This window comes from Lontra canadensis, unplaced genomic scaffold (assembly GCF_010015895.1).
Source record: "Lontra canadensis isolate GAN:19392208 unplaced genomic scaffold, GSC_riverotter_1.0 scaffold55, whole genome shotgun sequence".
In the NCBI taxonomy this organism is placed as follows: Eukaryota; Metazoa; Chordata; class Mammalia; order Carnivora; family Mustelidae; genus Lontra; species Lontra canadensis.
The window spans coordinates 10,195,567-10,209,582 of NW_022631049.1; the positions used below are offsets into that span (position 1 = coordinate 10,195,567).

Consider the following 14,016-nt stretch of genomic DNA (forward strand, 5'->3'; position numbering starts at 1 on the left):
ATCAGATAGATATACAAATGTTTTCTTTCAGTCTGTGACTTGTCTTTTTAATCCTTTAACAGTGTTTTCAAAGACTAGAAGTTCTATTTTATTTTATTTTTTCAGTATTCCATGATTCATTGTTTATGCACAATGAACACACCGAATGTTCCATGCAATATGTGCTCTCCTTAATACCCACCACCAGGCTCAACTAATCCCCCACCTTTCTCTCCTCCCCACAAACAAAACCCTCAGTTTGTTTCTCAGAGTCCACAGTCTCTCATGGTTCATCTCCCACTCTGATTTCCCCCAATTCACTTTTCCTTTCCTTCTCCTAATATCCTCCATGTTAATCCTTAGGCTCCACAGGTAAGTGAAACCATATGATAATTGACTTTCTTTGCTTGACTTACTTCACTCAGCATAATGTCCTCCAGTCCCGTCCATGTTGGTAGAAAAGTTGGGTATTCATCCTTTCCGATGGAGGCATAATACTCCATTGTATATATGGACCATATCTTCTTTATCCATTCGTCTATTGAAGGGCATCTTGGCTCTTTCCACAGTTTAGCAATTGTGACCATTGCTGCTATGAACATTGGGACACATATGGCCCTTCTTTTCACATCTGTATCTTTGGGTTAAATACCCAGTAGTGCAATTGCTGGGTCATAGGTTACCTCTATTTTTAATTTCTTTTTTTTTTTTTTTTTAGATTTTATTTATTTATTTGACAGAGAGAGAGATTACAAGTAGGCAGAGAAGCAGGCAGAGAAAGAAGGGGTAGCAGGCTCCCCGCGGAGCAGAGAGCCCAATGTAGAGCTCTGTCCCAGGAACCTGAGGTCATGACCTGAGCCAAAGGCAGAGGCGTAACCCACTGAGCCACCCCGGCACCCCTATTTTTAATTTCTTAAGGAATCTCCACACTGTTTTCCAAAGTGGCTGCACCAACTTGCATTCCTACAACAGTATAAGAGGATTCCCCTTTCTCTACATTCTCTCTAGCACTTGTTTACTGTCTTGTTAATTTTGCCCATTCTGACGTGTAAGGTGGTATCTCAGTGTGGTTTTGATTTGAATCTCCCTGATGGCTAATGATGATGAACATTTTTTCATGTGTCTGTTAGCCATTTGTATGTCTTCTTTGGAGAAGTGTCTGTTCCTGTCTTCTGCCCATTTTTTGACATGATTATCTGTTTTTTGAGTGTTGAGTTTGAGGAGTTCTTTATAGATCTTGAATATCAGCCCTCTGTAGTGTCATTTGTGAATATCTTCTCCCATTCCATGGGTTGCCTCTTTGTTTTGTTGACTATTTCCTTTGCTGTGCAGAAGCTTTTGATCTTGATGAAGTCCCAAAAGTTCATTTTCAGTTTTGTTTCCTTTGCCTTTGGAGACATGTCTTGAAAGAAGTTGCTGTGGCCGATGTCAAAGAGGTTACTGCCTATGTTCTCCTCTAGGATTTTGATAGATTCCTGCCTCATGTTGAGGTCTTTTATCCATTTTGAGTTTATCTTTGTATATGGGGTAAGAGAATGGTCAAGTTTCATTCTTCTATATGTAGCTCTTCAATTTTCCCAGCACCATTTATTGAAGACACTGTCTTTTTTCCACTGTATATTTTTTTCCTGCTTTGTTGAAGATTATTTGGCCATAGAGTTGCAGGTCATTTATCTGGGCTCTCTGCCCTGTTCTGCTGGTGTATGTGTCTGTTTTTGTGCCAGTACCATGCTGTCTTGGTGATCACAGCTTTGTAATAAAGCTTGAATTCAGGCAACATGATGCCCCAAGTTTTGTTTTTCTTTTCAACATTTCCTTAGCGTTTCAGGGTCTTTATAAAAGGTTCCATACAAATTTTAGGATTGCTTGTTCCAACACTTTGAAAAATGCTGGTGGAATTTTGATTGGGATGGCATTGAAAGTATAGATTGCTCTGGGCAGTATAGACATTTTAACAATGTTTACTCTTCTGATCCATGAGCGTGGAATGCTTTTCCATCTTTTTGCGTCTTCTTCAATTTCTTCCTTGAGTGTTCTGTAGTTCCTCAAGTACAAATCCTTTACCTTTTTGGTTAGGTTTATTCCCAGGTATCTTATGGTTCTTGGTGCTATAATCAATGGAATCAATTCTCTAATTTCCCTTTCTATATTTTCATTGTTAGTGTATAAGAAAGCAGCTGATTTCTATACATCGATTTTGTATCCTGCCACATTATTGAATTGCTGTATGAGTTCTAGTCGTTTTGGGGTAGAGTCTTTTGGGTTTTCCATATAAAGTATCATGTCAGGGTGTTTGGGTGGCTCAGTTGGTTGGGCAACTGCCTTTGGCTCAGGTCATGATCCTGGAGTACCAGGATCGAGTCCCGCATCTGGCTACCAGCTCTGCGGGGAGTCTGTTTCTCCCTCTGACCTTCTGCTCTCTCGTGCTCTTTCTCAAATAAATAAATAAATAAGATCTTTAAAAAAAAAAAAGTATCATGTCATCTGCAAAGAGAGAGAGTCTGACTTCTTTGCCAATATGAATACCTTTTATTTCTTTTTGTTGTCTGATTGCTGTTGCTAGGACTTCTAGTACTATGTTGAACGACAGTGGCAAGAGTGGTCATCCTTGTTGTGTTCCTGATCTCAAAGGGAATGCTGTCAGCTTTTCCCCATTGAGAATGATATTCGCTGTGGTTTTTTCATAGGTAAATTTTATGAAGTTTAGGAATGTTCTCTGTATCCCTATACTTTGAAGAGTTTTAATCAGGAACAGATGCTGTATTTTGTCAGATGCTTTTTCTGCATCAGTTGAGAGGACCATGTGGTTCTTCTCTCTTCTCTTATTGATTTGTTCTATCACACTGATTGAATTGTGAATATTGAACCACCCTTGCATCCAAAGACTAGAAGTTCTTAATTTTAGTGAAATCCAATTTTACACTTTTCTGTTATGGGTGGTATTTTGTATGTAAGAAATCTTTGCCTAAACCATGGTCACAAAGATTTCCAATTATGTTTTCTTCTAGTAGTTTCATAGTTTAAGGTTTTATATTTAGTTCTGTAATTAGTTTTGAGTTAACTTATACATGTCCCATGATGTATGGATCAAAGTTCAGGGGTTTTTTTGTATTTAGCTATCCAATTGTTTAAGTGTTATTGGAAAGACTGTCCTTTTTCCACTAAATTACGTTGGAACCTTTGTCAAAAACTGCTTGACAGGGGCACCTGGGTGGCTCAGTGGGTTAAAGCCTCTGCCTTCGGCTCAGGTCATGATCCCAGGGTCCTGGGATTGAGCCCCACATCGGGCTCTCTGCTAGGCGGGGAGCCTGCTTCCCTTCCTCTCTCTCTGCCTACTTGTGATCTCTCTCTCTCTCTGTCAAATAAATAAACAAAATTTAAAAAAAATGACAGTTTATATGTGGATCTGTTTCTGGACTCTATTCTGTTCCATTTAACTATTTGTCTTTGTGCCAATACTACACTGTCTTGATCATTATAACTATTAAGTCTCGAATCAGGTAGTGTCCATCCTCTAATATTTTATTATAAATTATTTTGCATTCTCATTGGTCTTATAATCAGTTTTCCAGTCTCTGGGGGAAAAAAGTTTGGGATTTTGATTGCATTGAATCTATAGTTGGGTTTGTGGAGAAGTGACATCTTAGTAATACTGAGTTTTAGATAACACTACGAACAAAGTATATCTGTTCATTTATTTAAGTTTTCTTTAATTTTCCTTACCAGAGTTTTGTAATTTTTAGTGCTATTTTAATGTGAGTGGTATTTTTTAATTTATATTTTGGATATTCTGTTGTTAGTGTAGAGAAAAACAGTTGATTTTTGTATATTGACTTTACACCTAACCAAACTTACGTATTAGTTCTAATAGCCTCTGTGTGTGTGTGTGTGTGTGTGTGTGTGTGTGTGTGTGTATTGCACAGGATTTACTAAATAAACTATCATGTTTTCTGCCAATAAGCCAGTTTTACTTGTTCCTTTCTGGTATAGAAACCTGTTATTTTGTTCTCTTGCATTATTGCATTGCTCAGAACCTCTAGTACAATGATGAATGGAAGTGATGAGAGCAAATACCTTATATTATTCTTGATCTTAAGAATAAAGCATTGAGTCTTTCACCATTAAGTATGACATTAATCATAGATTTTTCTTTATCAGATTGAGGGAATTCTTTTATTTTTAGTTTTCCGAGTTTTTATAAGATTAGTTATTGGATTTTGTCACATGCTTTCTTTTTATTCTGTTAATGTGCTGAGTTACATTGATTTCCAAATGGTAACCTTTCATTCCTTTGATAAACCCCTCTTGGTCATCGTGTATTATCCTATGTATATTTTGTTGGATTAGGTTTGCTGAATTTTTTTGTTTAGAATTTTTGTGTTTGTGTTCATGAGGGATATTGACTTACACATATATTTTTTCCACACTATGTCTTTGTCTAGTTTTGGTTGTCAGGGCAATGTTGGCCTTCTAGAATGAGTTGGAAGATAGTTCTTCCTCTTCAATTTTCTGGAAGAATTTGTTTAAAATTGGTATTATTTATTCCTTAATTGTTTGGTAGAATTTATGAGTGAAGTCATTTGGGCCTGCAGTTTTCTTTGTAGAGTTTGAAACTACAAATCCAACTTTCAAAACAGATTTAGAACTATTTAAGTTACCTATTTCTTTTTAATTGAGCTTTGGTAGTTTGTCTTTAAGGATTTGTATATTTCACATAAATGTTTGAATGTGTTGGGATTAAGTTGTTCATGATATTTCCTTATTACCCTTTTAATATCAGAAAAATCAGTAGTGATGTCACCTCGTCATAATTGATATCAGCGATTTGTATCTTTTTTCCTGATCAGTCTGGTTTATCAGTTTTATTGATTTTCCCAAAGAATCAGCTTTTGGTGTCACTGATTATTCATTTTGTGTTTCAACAATTTCCACTCTGTTACTTTTCGGCTGCTTACTTGGATTTCATTTGCTCTTCTTTGTTTAGTTTTGTAAGGTGGAAATTAAGGTTATTGATTTGAGACAGTTTTTCCTTCTCCAATATAAACATTTAGTGTTATAAATTTCCCTCTAAGGTAAGCTTTAGCTGCATACCACAGATTTTGATATGTTGTGTTTATTTTCATTTAGTTCAAAATACTCCCATGAGTGAATTTAGAAGTGTTTTAGTTGTCAGCTGTTGGGGTATTTTTTAGTTTTTTCTGTTATTTGTTCAAATTTGATCCTCTTGTGGTTAGAGGACATACTTTGTATGATGTGAATCCATTTGAAATTTGTTGAGACTTGTTTTCTAAAACCAGGATATGATCCAACTTTGTAAATGTATATCCTGATGTTGTTAGATGGAGTAATCTATAAATCTCAGGTCCAGTTGATTGACAGGGTGGTTTCCATCTTCTGTTTGCCTATCAATTTTCTGTCTACCTCTTCTATCGATTATGTATGGATATATGAATGTATACAGGTGGGTGGAAAATTTATTCTTTATTGTTTGTTAAGAGCATCTGTTGAGCATCACTGAGCAAAAAAGGGAGGTGAAGATAGTGGTAGAGTGACTAGTGAAGAGTAAACTTTGAGCTGGTATTAAGATCAGTAAGGGAATTGGGTAATACCAAATTGGGTCTTTAAAGGTAAATGAATAGAGACTACAGAGGCAACAATCAGTTGATAAATAATATAGGAAGCAGTAATAAGATTTTGAGAGGTAGTTTTCTAACTTTTTAAAAGAGAGAGATAGTTTTCTCACTCTAATTACTGATAATTCTTCTGAGTAGTTAATAATCAGCAGTACAACAGAAAAATGAACATTTATTATTATTAAGTTTACTGTGTACCATTTGTGCTTGAAATACTTACGTGGATTTTTATATTTTTATTCTCACCTAAGGACTAGGATGTAAGTAATGTTAACATTATTCCCACCCTACAGATGAAGAAATTAAGGCCTGTTGGGGTTAGGTAATATCTTAGGGGTGATGAAGCTGGGCTTTGAGCCTGTCATCTTTTAGAGTGCATTTGTTACCGATTTCCCTATTCCTACCCCTCAATAGAATAAAGTATCCTTTTTATTCTGAGTTTTGCTAAAATAGCTTTTGTTAAAGTTGGTGATTCTGAAACTTCTTTGACCACAACCTACAAGAAATGGATTTTACATAGCAGTCCAGTGGATATTTGTTATATGTATGTGTATGTATATGATGTTTTGTGTATATTTATTTCATAAAACTATATTGGCTTTAATATGTACATTATACTTTATTTCCTGTTGATTATTTCATTGCTTCCCTCTTTCTTTGTTGTCACAATCCACTAATGGATTGCAACCCAGGTGAGAAAAACATTGATGTAAGCCAGGAGAATTGTGTGTAAATATGGAGCGTTGTAATTATGTGTCCGTATATGTGAGCAAAGCATTGGGAGTGGAGAAGAAGAGGCATAAGTAATTGTTTTGATACCTGAATACTGGCTACATCTTATACAAGTTGATTGCTTTAAAAAAAAAAAAAAAAGGCACTTTTTAAAAAGACTGGAGGAGTGATGTATTTGGTTTTTGTTTTTGAAGCTCTCTGATCCTTCTGATTTACCAAGGAATGCCTTTAGAATTTTTACCATTCTTGTGGAATTTTTATGTATTGAACATATTGATTATGCTTTGGAAACAGGACTTGCTGGTAAGTATATTTATTTGTATTATACTTTGTGTTAAATCCTTTGATCATGCTTAACTATACGCATTATGTGTTGTATATATTCAACACTCTATATATGTCAAATTCAGTTCAATGCAATGAATAATGCTTTTTGAGCATCTGTAATGAAAGAACTTGTCAGGTGCAGAAAGTTACACAAAGACACAGTTCTCTTACATTATTTACATCAAGCAGGACAGGGTAAGCTACATAAGTCACTACAGTGTATGTATACAGAATGAGGTGCAATGCTTAAGTTATAAAATATCAGAGGAGCAGAACTGAAGGTGAAAACAGTTCTGGTTGAAACAATTGAGTAATGTGAAGTTTAGAAAGGAAAATATTCCAAAATAAGCCTGGAAATTAATAGATTCATATTAAAATTTTTCCTTTGCTTTTCGTCTTTTGGGTTTACTGGTATTAATAGGATAATAATGATTTCTTTCCTAAATTCCAGCCACATTAGTGCAGTTTCCTCCTTGAACTTTCCACCTGTTCAGTGTGCATCTCAAATTTAACATATCCCTACTGAAACTCTTTTATCTTCCATTTGAACCTGGTCCACTCTCATTCTTCCCCATGTCCTTAAAAAGCATTACTATTTACTAGTTGCGCAGGCCCTAAACATTGGAGTTGCCGTAATTCTTCCTTTTCATCAAATCTGATAGCTAGTCTATCAGCAAATTCTATCAGTATACTTCAGACATAACTTGAATTCATTTACTTTTCTCAAGTTCTACTGATGCCACCCTAATTAAAATACCATCATCTTTATCCACTCCTAACTGCTCTTTCTGTGTCTTCTTACTTCTCCACATGACTGACTCCACGTTAACAGTCAGTTTGATTATCATTTCCTTGTTTAAGACCCTTTAGGAACTTCCTGATACTTTTAGGGGGAAAAGAATAACAAACTTTACAAAAACATGGCTTTTGATCTGTCATCTTCTTATGTGTACATCCACTTCTCATATTGTACTTCTTCTCACTACCTTAGCCATCAGCCCCTCTGGCCCTCATTCTTTTTTTTTCCCCTGACTCAGGCTTTCCCCCTATTTCCCAATTCCTTTTCCTTTAGCTCTTCTCATGCCTGACATTTCAACTTCTAATCTCAACTGAGATATCATCTTCTTAAAGAGGGTTTTGTGGATTACCCTAGCTAAGATAGCCCTCTAGTCTCAGCCTAGTTACTCATTATTTTATCACTCAATTAATGTTTTTCGTAACACTTATCACAATGAAATTTTCATCTGTTGATGTCTGCCTCCACTTACCAGAATTCATTCATTAACACATACCTTTTAAGTGCCTACTCCTGTACTCATGGAGCTTTCATTCTTAGATAAGATAGATAAATGACTAGAAAGTGCAATGAAGAAAAATAAAACTGAGTAAAAGATAGTGAGAACTGTTGGGGAGGTGGGAGGAGGAATTCAGGAGCAGAGGACTTTTTTAGAGAGATGGGTTAGATAATGCCTCTCCAAGGAGATGTATGAACCAGAGAGCTGAATGGTGTAAGAGAGTTAAATGGAGTATTTGGAGAAAGCATTTTAAGAGAACAGCATATATGCTCTTCTGGCTAGGAATCTTTTTTTTTTAGGCTTTTATTTATTTATTTGACAGACAGAGATCACAAGTAGGCAGAGAGGCAGGCATAGAGAGAGGGAGGGAAGCAGGCTCCCCGCTAAGCAGAGAGCCTGATGCAGGACTTGATCCCAGGACCCTGAGATCATGACCCAAGCCAAGGCAGAGGCTTAACCCACTGAGCCACCCAGGTGCCCCTGGCTAGGAATTTTATCTGTCTTATTCACCATTATTATCTAGTCCTTAGCACATAGTAGATGCTCAAAAATGTTTGTTGACTGTATATCACATCCTTTTAAAAAGTTTTTTTTAACACTGAAGCAAAATTACCCATAATTCAGTAAACTTGTGAAGCATTTGTATCCTGCTTCTTTTTTAAACTTAATTACAGTGGACTCTTTTTTTAAAAGTTTATTTTCTTAAATAATCTCAATACCCAGTGTGGGGCTCAAACTCTTGACATCAAGTGTTTAACATTTGCCATTTGCAAATTACTTAATGTGGCTGTATTGGGATAATAATACCTCAAAGATACTAAGAAAATTAAAGAAGATAATGAAAAAAAGTAACAATAATTTGAATCCATATGGTTATTTAGCTCATATGGAAATCTAATATCTTCATTTTAGTAGCTATATTCACAATTTGGAAAGGCTTAGAAAATTTACTGGTAGGATGAAAATGTCTCTTATAATTCACAAGTTTTCTTCCATGTAGCCATTTAATTAGCAATTACTGTTGTTATTTCTAATGATCAAAATTTTGTCGTGTGTGTGTGTGTGTATATATATATGTATATATATAGCTATATATATATATATAAAATAAAGTTAAATGAAGTTAACTATCCCCTATTACTAGACATATTGGATTTTTTTCAGCAGTTTGGTAATTTAAATAATGCTGCAGTGAACATTGTAGAGCTTAAAGTGTTTTCCTTATTTTGAATTATTTTCTCTGTATGAAATCCCAGAGGTGAAGTTAGCAGATCAAAGTGTGTTACTAGAGGCACGTGGCTGGCTCAGTTTTGTAGAACATGCAACTCTTGATCTCTAGGTTATGAGTTTGAGCCCCATATAGGGGCTAGGGTTTACTTCAAAAAAGGGGAAAAAAAAACCACAAGGTGTATTACCAATTTTTAAAAATTTCTATACATATAGAATTTTCCAAAAGGGTTTTTTTACACTAATTTACACTGCTGTTGGTATATATGCTTGTACCAGTTCTTCTGCATAACATTGAATACTCCTTTAAAAACTTTAGTGGTTAAAAACATACATAAATAACTACCTTAATTTTAATATCTTTTGTTAATAGTAAGGATTTTCCACAAAATTTTTTTCTCTTGTAAGTTTATGTTGGAGCCTTTAATTATCTTATCAGTTGGTGATTTTGACTTTTATGGGAAAATGAAACACCTTTGTTTTCATTTTTAAGACTTTGAAAAAAATCATCATCCTATAAAGAATTATAGTTATTAATTTCATTTTCTCATATGTGAATATTTTCCCTAACCCACTATGCCTTTTAATTTTAGCTAGAAACATAAACATCTAAGGTTAGAATGGACCTTAGAATTTACCTATTGCTCTTTTACAAAAAAGAGGAAACTGAAGTCTGGAGAGGTCAGCTTTCTTTTGGAGTCAGCATATTGAGTTGGCTGAGTATCATGCTGAAAATAAAGAATTTATTTTGTAGACAGTGAGGAGACTTTGAATATTTTTGAGGAAATAATGGAGAGCAAGATGAGTAAAATGTGTAAGTTTAAGTATGTTACTCTGGCAACACTACATAGCAGGAAAGAGTGATTTGAACCCAAGAAACTAATAAAAAATTATTTTAACTGTTACCAGAGATAATGAGGCCTTGTTAAAAGAAAAATGGTGGAAATGTATGCATGGCTAATGTGGAACCACTAGGCATGAGAATGGGAAAGGAAAGAAGATACAGTTCAAGATGATTCATTTATTGATTTATTTTTTGATTTATCTCAGCAAATAATGAAGACTGGGTAGATGGTGAAATTTTTCATGTAAAAATTTTGGATTCACTTTATTAAGTTATTGAGCTTAATTTTACTCTTCTATCCACAAAAATCATTGCTGATTTGTTAAAATAGGATTTACTTTTATTTATTATGCCACGTTCTTTTTTCTCTTGCCAAGATGAATTTCTTCAAGTATGATTCTAATACGTACATGCCTTCCAATTTTAGGAATTCCCTCTTCAGATTCTAGGAATGCAAATCTCTATTTTTTGGATGTTGTGCAACAGGCCAATACTATTTTTCATCTTTTTGACAAGCAGTTTAATGATCACCTTATGCCACTAATAAGGTTAGTCAAATTGATTTTTCTTGGTATTTCTGTGACAATTATAATGCTATATGTATAAAGGTACGCAACAAAAATTTTATAAGATTAATTGGGCAGATTTTAATAAGGCATTAAATAAGATTTGGTTTATATCTTCCTATCAGTTTATGTGAACTTCTAAAGTATGTGAAGATTAAATAATGTAGAGTATACGTACATGAACATGCCTTATAAAATTTGTATGTGTACTATTATTAAAGAGGAAAAATATTTTTTAAGAAGAGGAAAAATATGTGTAAAAGATAAAATTTTATTTTATTTATTTATTAGAGAGAGAATGAGAGAGAGAGCACAAGAAGGGGAAAGGTTAGAGGGAGAAGCAGACTCCCCGCTGAGCAGGGAGTCCAACTCAGGACTCTATCCTGAGATTCTAGGAGTATGACCTGAGCCGAAGGCAGTTGCCCAACCAACTGAGCCACCCAAGTACCCCAAAAGATAAAATTTTAAACATTTTATTGTACACATTGATATCTCAAGAAATTAGTTCATAAACAATCTCAAAGATAAAGATAATTTGTGATCCCTGAATCACACTTTAAAAGGAAATGTACTATTTTAAGAGCTGTAATGCCTTATGGTGCAAAATTCACATGACTCTTAGGGTTGCATATTCCTTAATAGTTTAGGTGGTTTTTGACATTTAGATGGCATTCAGAAGGCAAATGTGATTGTCAGATTTGTTTTCATAATATAGGAAAGCTAAATACCACTAGATTGGCTATTAGTTTCCAAATTTTAATTAGTATAATTTATTATATTCTTAAGACTCTGGTGATAGCCTTTGGGGTTTGTTCATTTTTGTTTTACTGTTAATCTAGATACTTAATTAAAAAGGAAACCAAATAATCCCAAAATTTCAAAATCACATATATTTATATTCTTAAGGGATATCTTCTCTTACATGAAAGTAACAAATCTAAACCTTCCTCTTCCTTCTCATATAACTGGTTAATTTTTCCTAGTGTGACTGTTAGGCATAGTAATACTACTTAATTTCCTCATATTATATTGGGCATGGCAATTACTATGTAATGTGCTTCTTGAATTTGTGAACAAATTAAAACAATACATGTGTATTTATAAATGTTTATAACAATACACATGTGCATATGAAAAACTTTTATAAGGCTGCTAATGTGATTTTTTTTTCCCTTTAAACATTCAATAGCTCTTCTCCTAAGTTATCTGAATGCCTTCAGAAGAAAAAAGAAATAATTGAACAAATGGAGACGAAATTGGATAATGGCATTGATAGGCAAGTTATTAGTTTTACCTTATATATTTTTTATGTTTATTTTTAATTAATTTTTTTAAGATTTTTTAAAAAGATTTATTTATTTATTTTAGAGAAAATCAAGCTCTGGGGAAAGGGCAGAGGGAAAGAGAATCTCAAGCAGACTCCCTGCTCAGCACAGAGCCAGACACAGGGCTCAGTCCCATGACTCTGAGTTCATGACCTGAACTGAAATCAAGAGTCAGGTGTTTAACTGACTGAGCCACCCAGGCATTCCTTTAAAGATTTTATTTTAAAGTCCACACCCAATGTGGGACTCAAATTCACAACCCTGAGACCAAGAGTCATATGCTCCACCAACTGAGCCAGCTAGTAGCCCCCTTTTTCTCTTACATTTTTTAAATTGTAAAAATACCATTACAAATGCAACATGAAAATGTTTTTCAGTATGTTTAGGTATGCTTTTAAACTAGATTCAATTGAAAACCATTTTTATAGGCCACCACTTTCTCCTCCTCTTCCTCTTTCCCTCTCTCTGTCCAAACTCCTTAAAAATGGTATGTAACATAGAGGATTTTATTTTCATTTAGAATTTTCAAGCTTATTATCTGAAATGCTTTAAATAAATATACTTGTTTTCTGTAAATTTCATTAAGTGAATACAAACTCTATTCAAACATTTTGTGTAACTTTTTTTGTAGTTAATCACCTTATTAATATTGTAGAGCAGTGGGTCTCTTTTCTCGAGATGATGTGGTGGGCGTATATTAATGATGATGATAGTTACCACTTATCAAGCATTTGGTGTATGCTAGAGACATGGGGAGGTTAGATATGTTAAAATTTCGGAGATACAGGAAAGAATATTTTCTTGGTGTCTTCTTAATATTTTTCTGTATAAGCCTTAATCTCAGAGTCTTTGCACTAGTTGATGAATTGAAGGCACAGTATTCTGTAGTGGTCTCATGAATGTGAACTTCTCATATTTTACCCATGTACCATGGGGCCAAGAGGTGAGCAGAGCATTCATCTGATACCTTCTGATATTTTCAGACCAGTATCCATCTATAGGTCAGAACCCCCTTGCTTTTAAAACTCACATCATCTTTTCTTATTGCTATGTCTCTCAATCAGTTATGTTAGTTTCCTGCATTTATTGAGGATTTGGGCATCTGGCTTATAGTTTTTCTTTTAACCTTAAATCTTAGGTTACTTCTACTTCCATGTGTGTGACCCATTCATTTTCTTGATCATCTTCACTTTAGCTACTTAATCTCATATCCTACTAGACCTCATTACCATTGGTAACAAAAACCTCAAACTTGAATATCCCACTGGTTGCTCACAGTCTCCTGTTCTTCCAACTCCATAACCTGCTTTCTGACCTCCGCAGGAACTCCAGCCCTTAATATATTTATCTTTTGCCAATCTACTATCCTTTTCTTTATTTATTTTTATGCTTAGGTTGTTTGATTCATCTCTTAAATTAGTCCCTTATAATTACCATAAAATCTGTTTCCATTAACCTTATCTATCTTATTGCAGATCAGTGCAGTCTCTTTGGATCAGTGCAGTCTCTTTTATTCCCATAACTGGATGGCTGACCACTGTTGGAGAATAACACATAACTTAAATGTTATCGGTGCTGCTGTAAACCCATGTTCTCATTTCCCCACTGAATCATTAGTACCATTTGTTCAGCTTCCTGCTTATCCTTAGACTATGAAACTCCTATTCTTCTCACCAATTCTTCCAAACATTGGCCATTTGTCTTAAATCCTCTATCTTCCTTCCTCTCTTCCTAACCAGTCTCTGTATATGGTGGTTTGTTTGTTTGTTTTTTAAGATTTTATTTATTTATTTGACAGAGAGAGACACAGCAAGAGAGGGAACACAAGCAGGAGTGAGAAAGGGAGAAGCAGGCTTCCCGCCGAGCAGGGAGCCCAATGTGGGGCTCGATCCCAGAACCCTGGAATCATGCCCTGAGCCAAAGGCAGACACTTAACAACTGAGCCACCCAGGTGCCCCTCTGTATATGGTTGTTAAGGAAGTAAGTTAGTGACAGGTTTCTCACATCTTTAAGATAACCATAAATAAAGTATTGGGCAAGAGCAGGAAGCTAATAAAACCAGGAGTTCATTTATAGCAAGACCTAGAA

General features: G+C 34.7%; 1 protein-coding gene across 2 annotated transcripts in view; it reads left to right on the forward strand.

Moving 5' to 3' along the window:
• The window catches only part of EXOC5 (exocyst complex component 5), a 61,718-nt gene that overhangs the window by 44,160 nt on the left and 3,542 nt on the right, over positions 1 to 14,016 (forward strand). For both annotated transcript variants that reach the window (XM_032875313.1, XM_032875312.1), the window contains exons 13-15: positions 6,539 to 6,647; positions 10,465 to 10,585; positions 11,793 to 11,879. In XM_032875313.1, the coding sequence (XP_032731204.1) occupies positions 6,539 to 6,647; positions 10,465 to 10,585; positions 11,793 to 11,879 (317 nt within the window). The remainder of the gene's footprint in view (positions 1 to 6,538; positions 6,648 to 10,464; positions 10,586 to 11,792; positions 11,880 to 14,016) is intronic.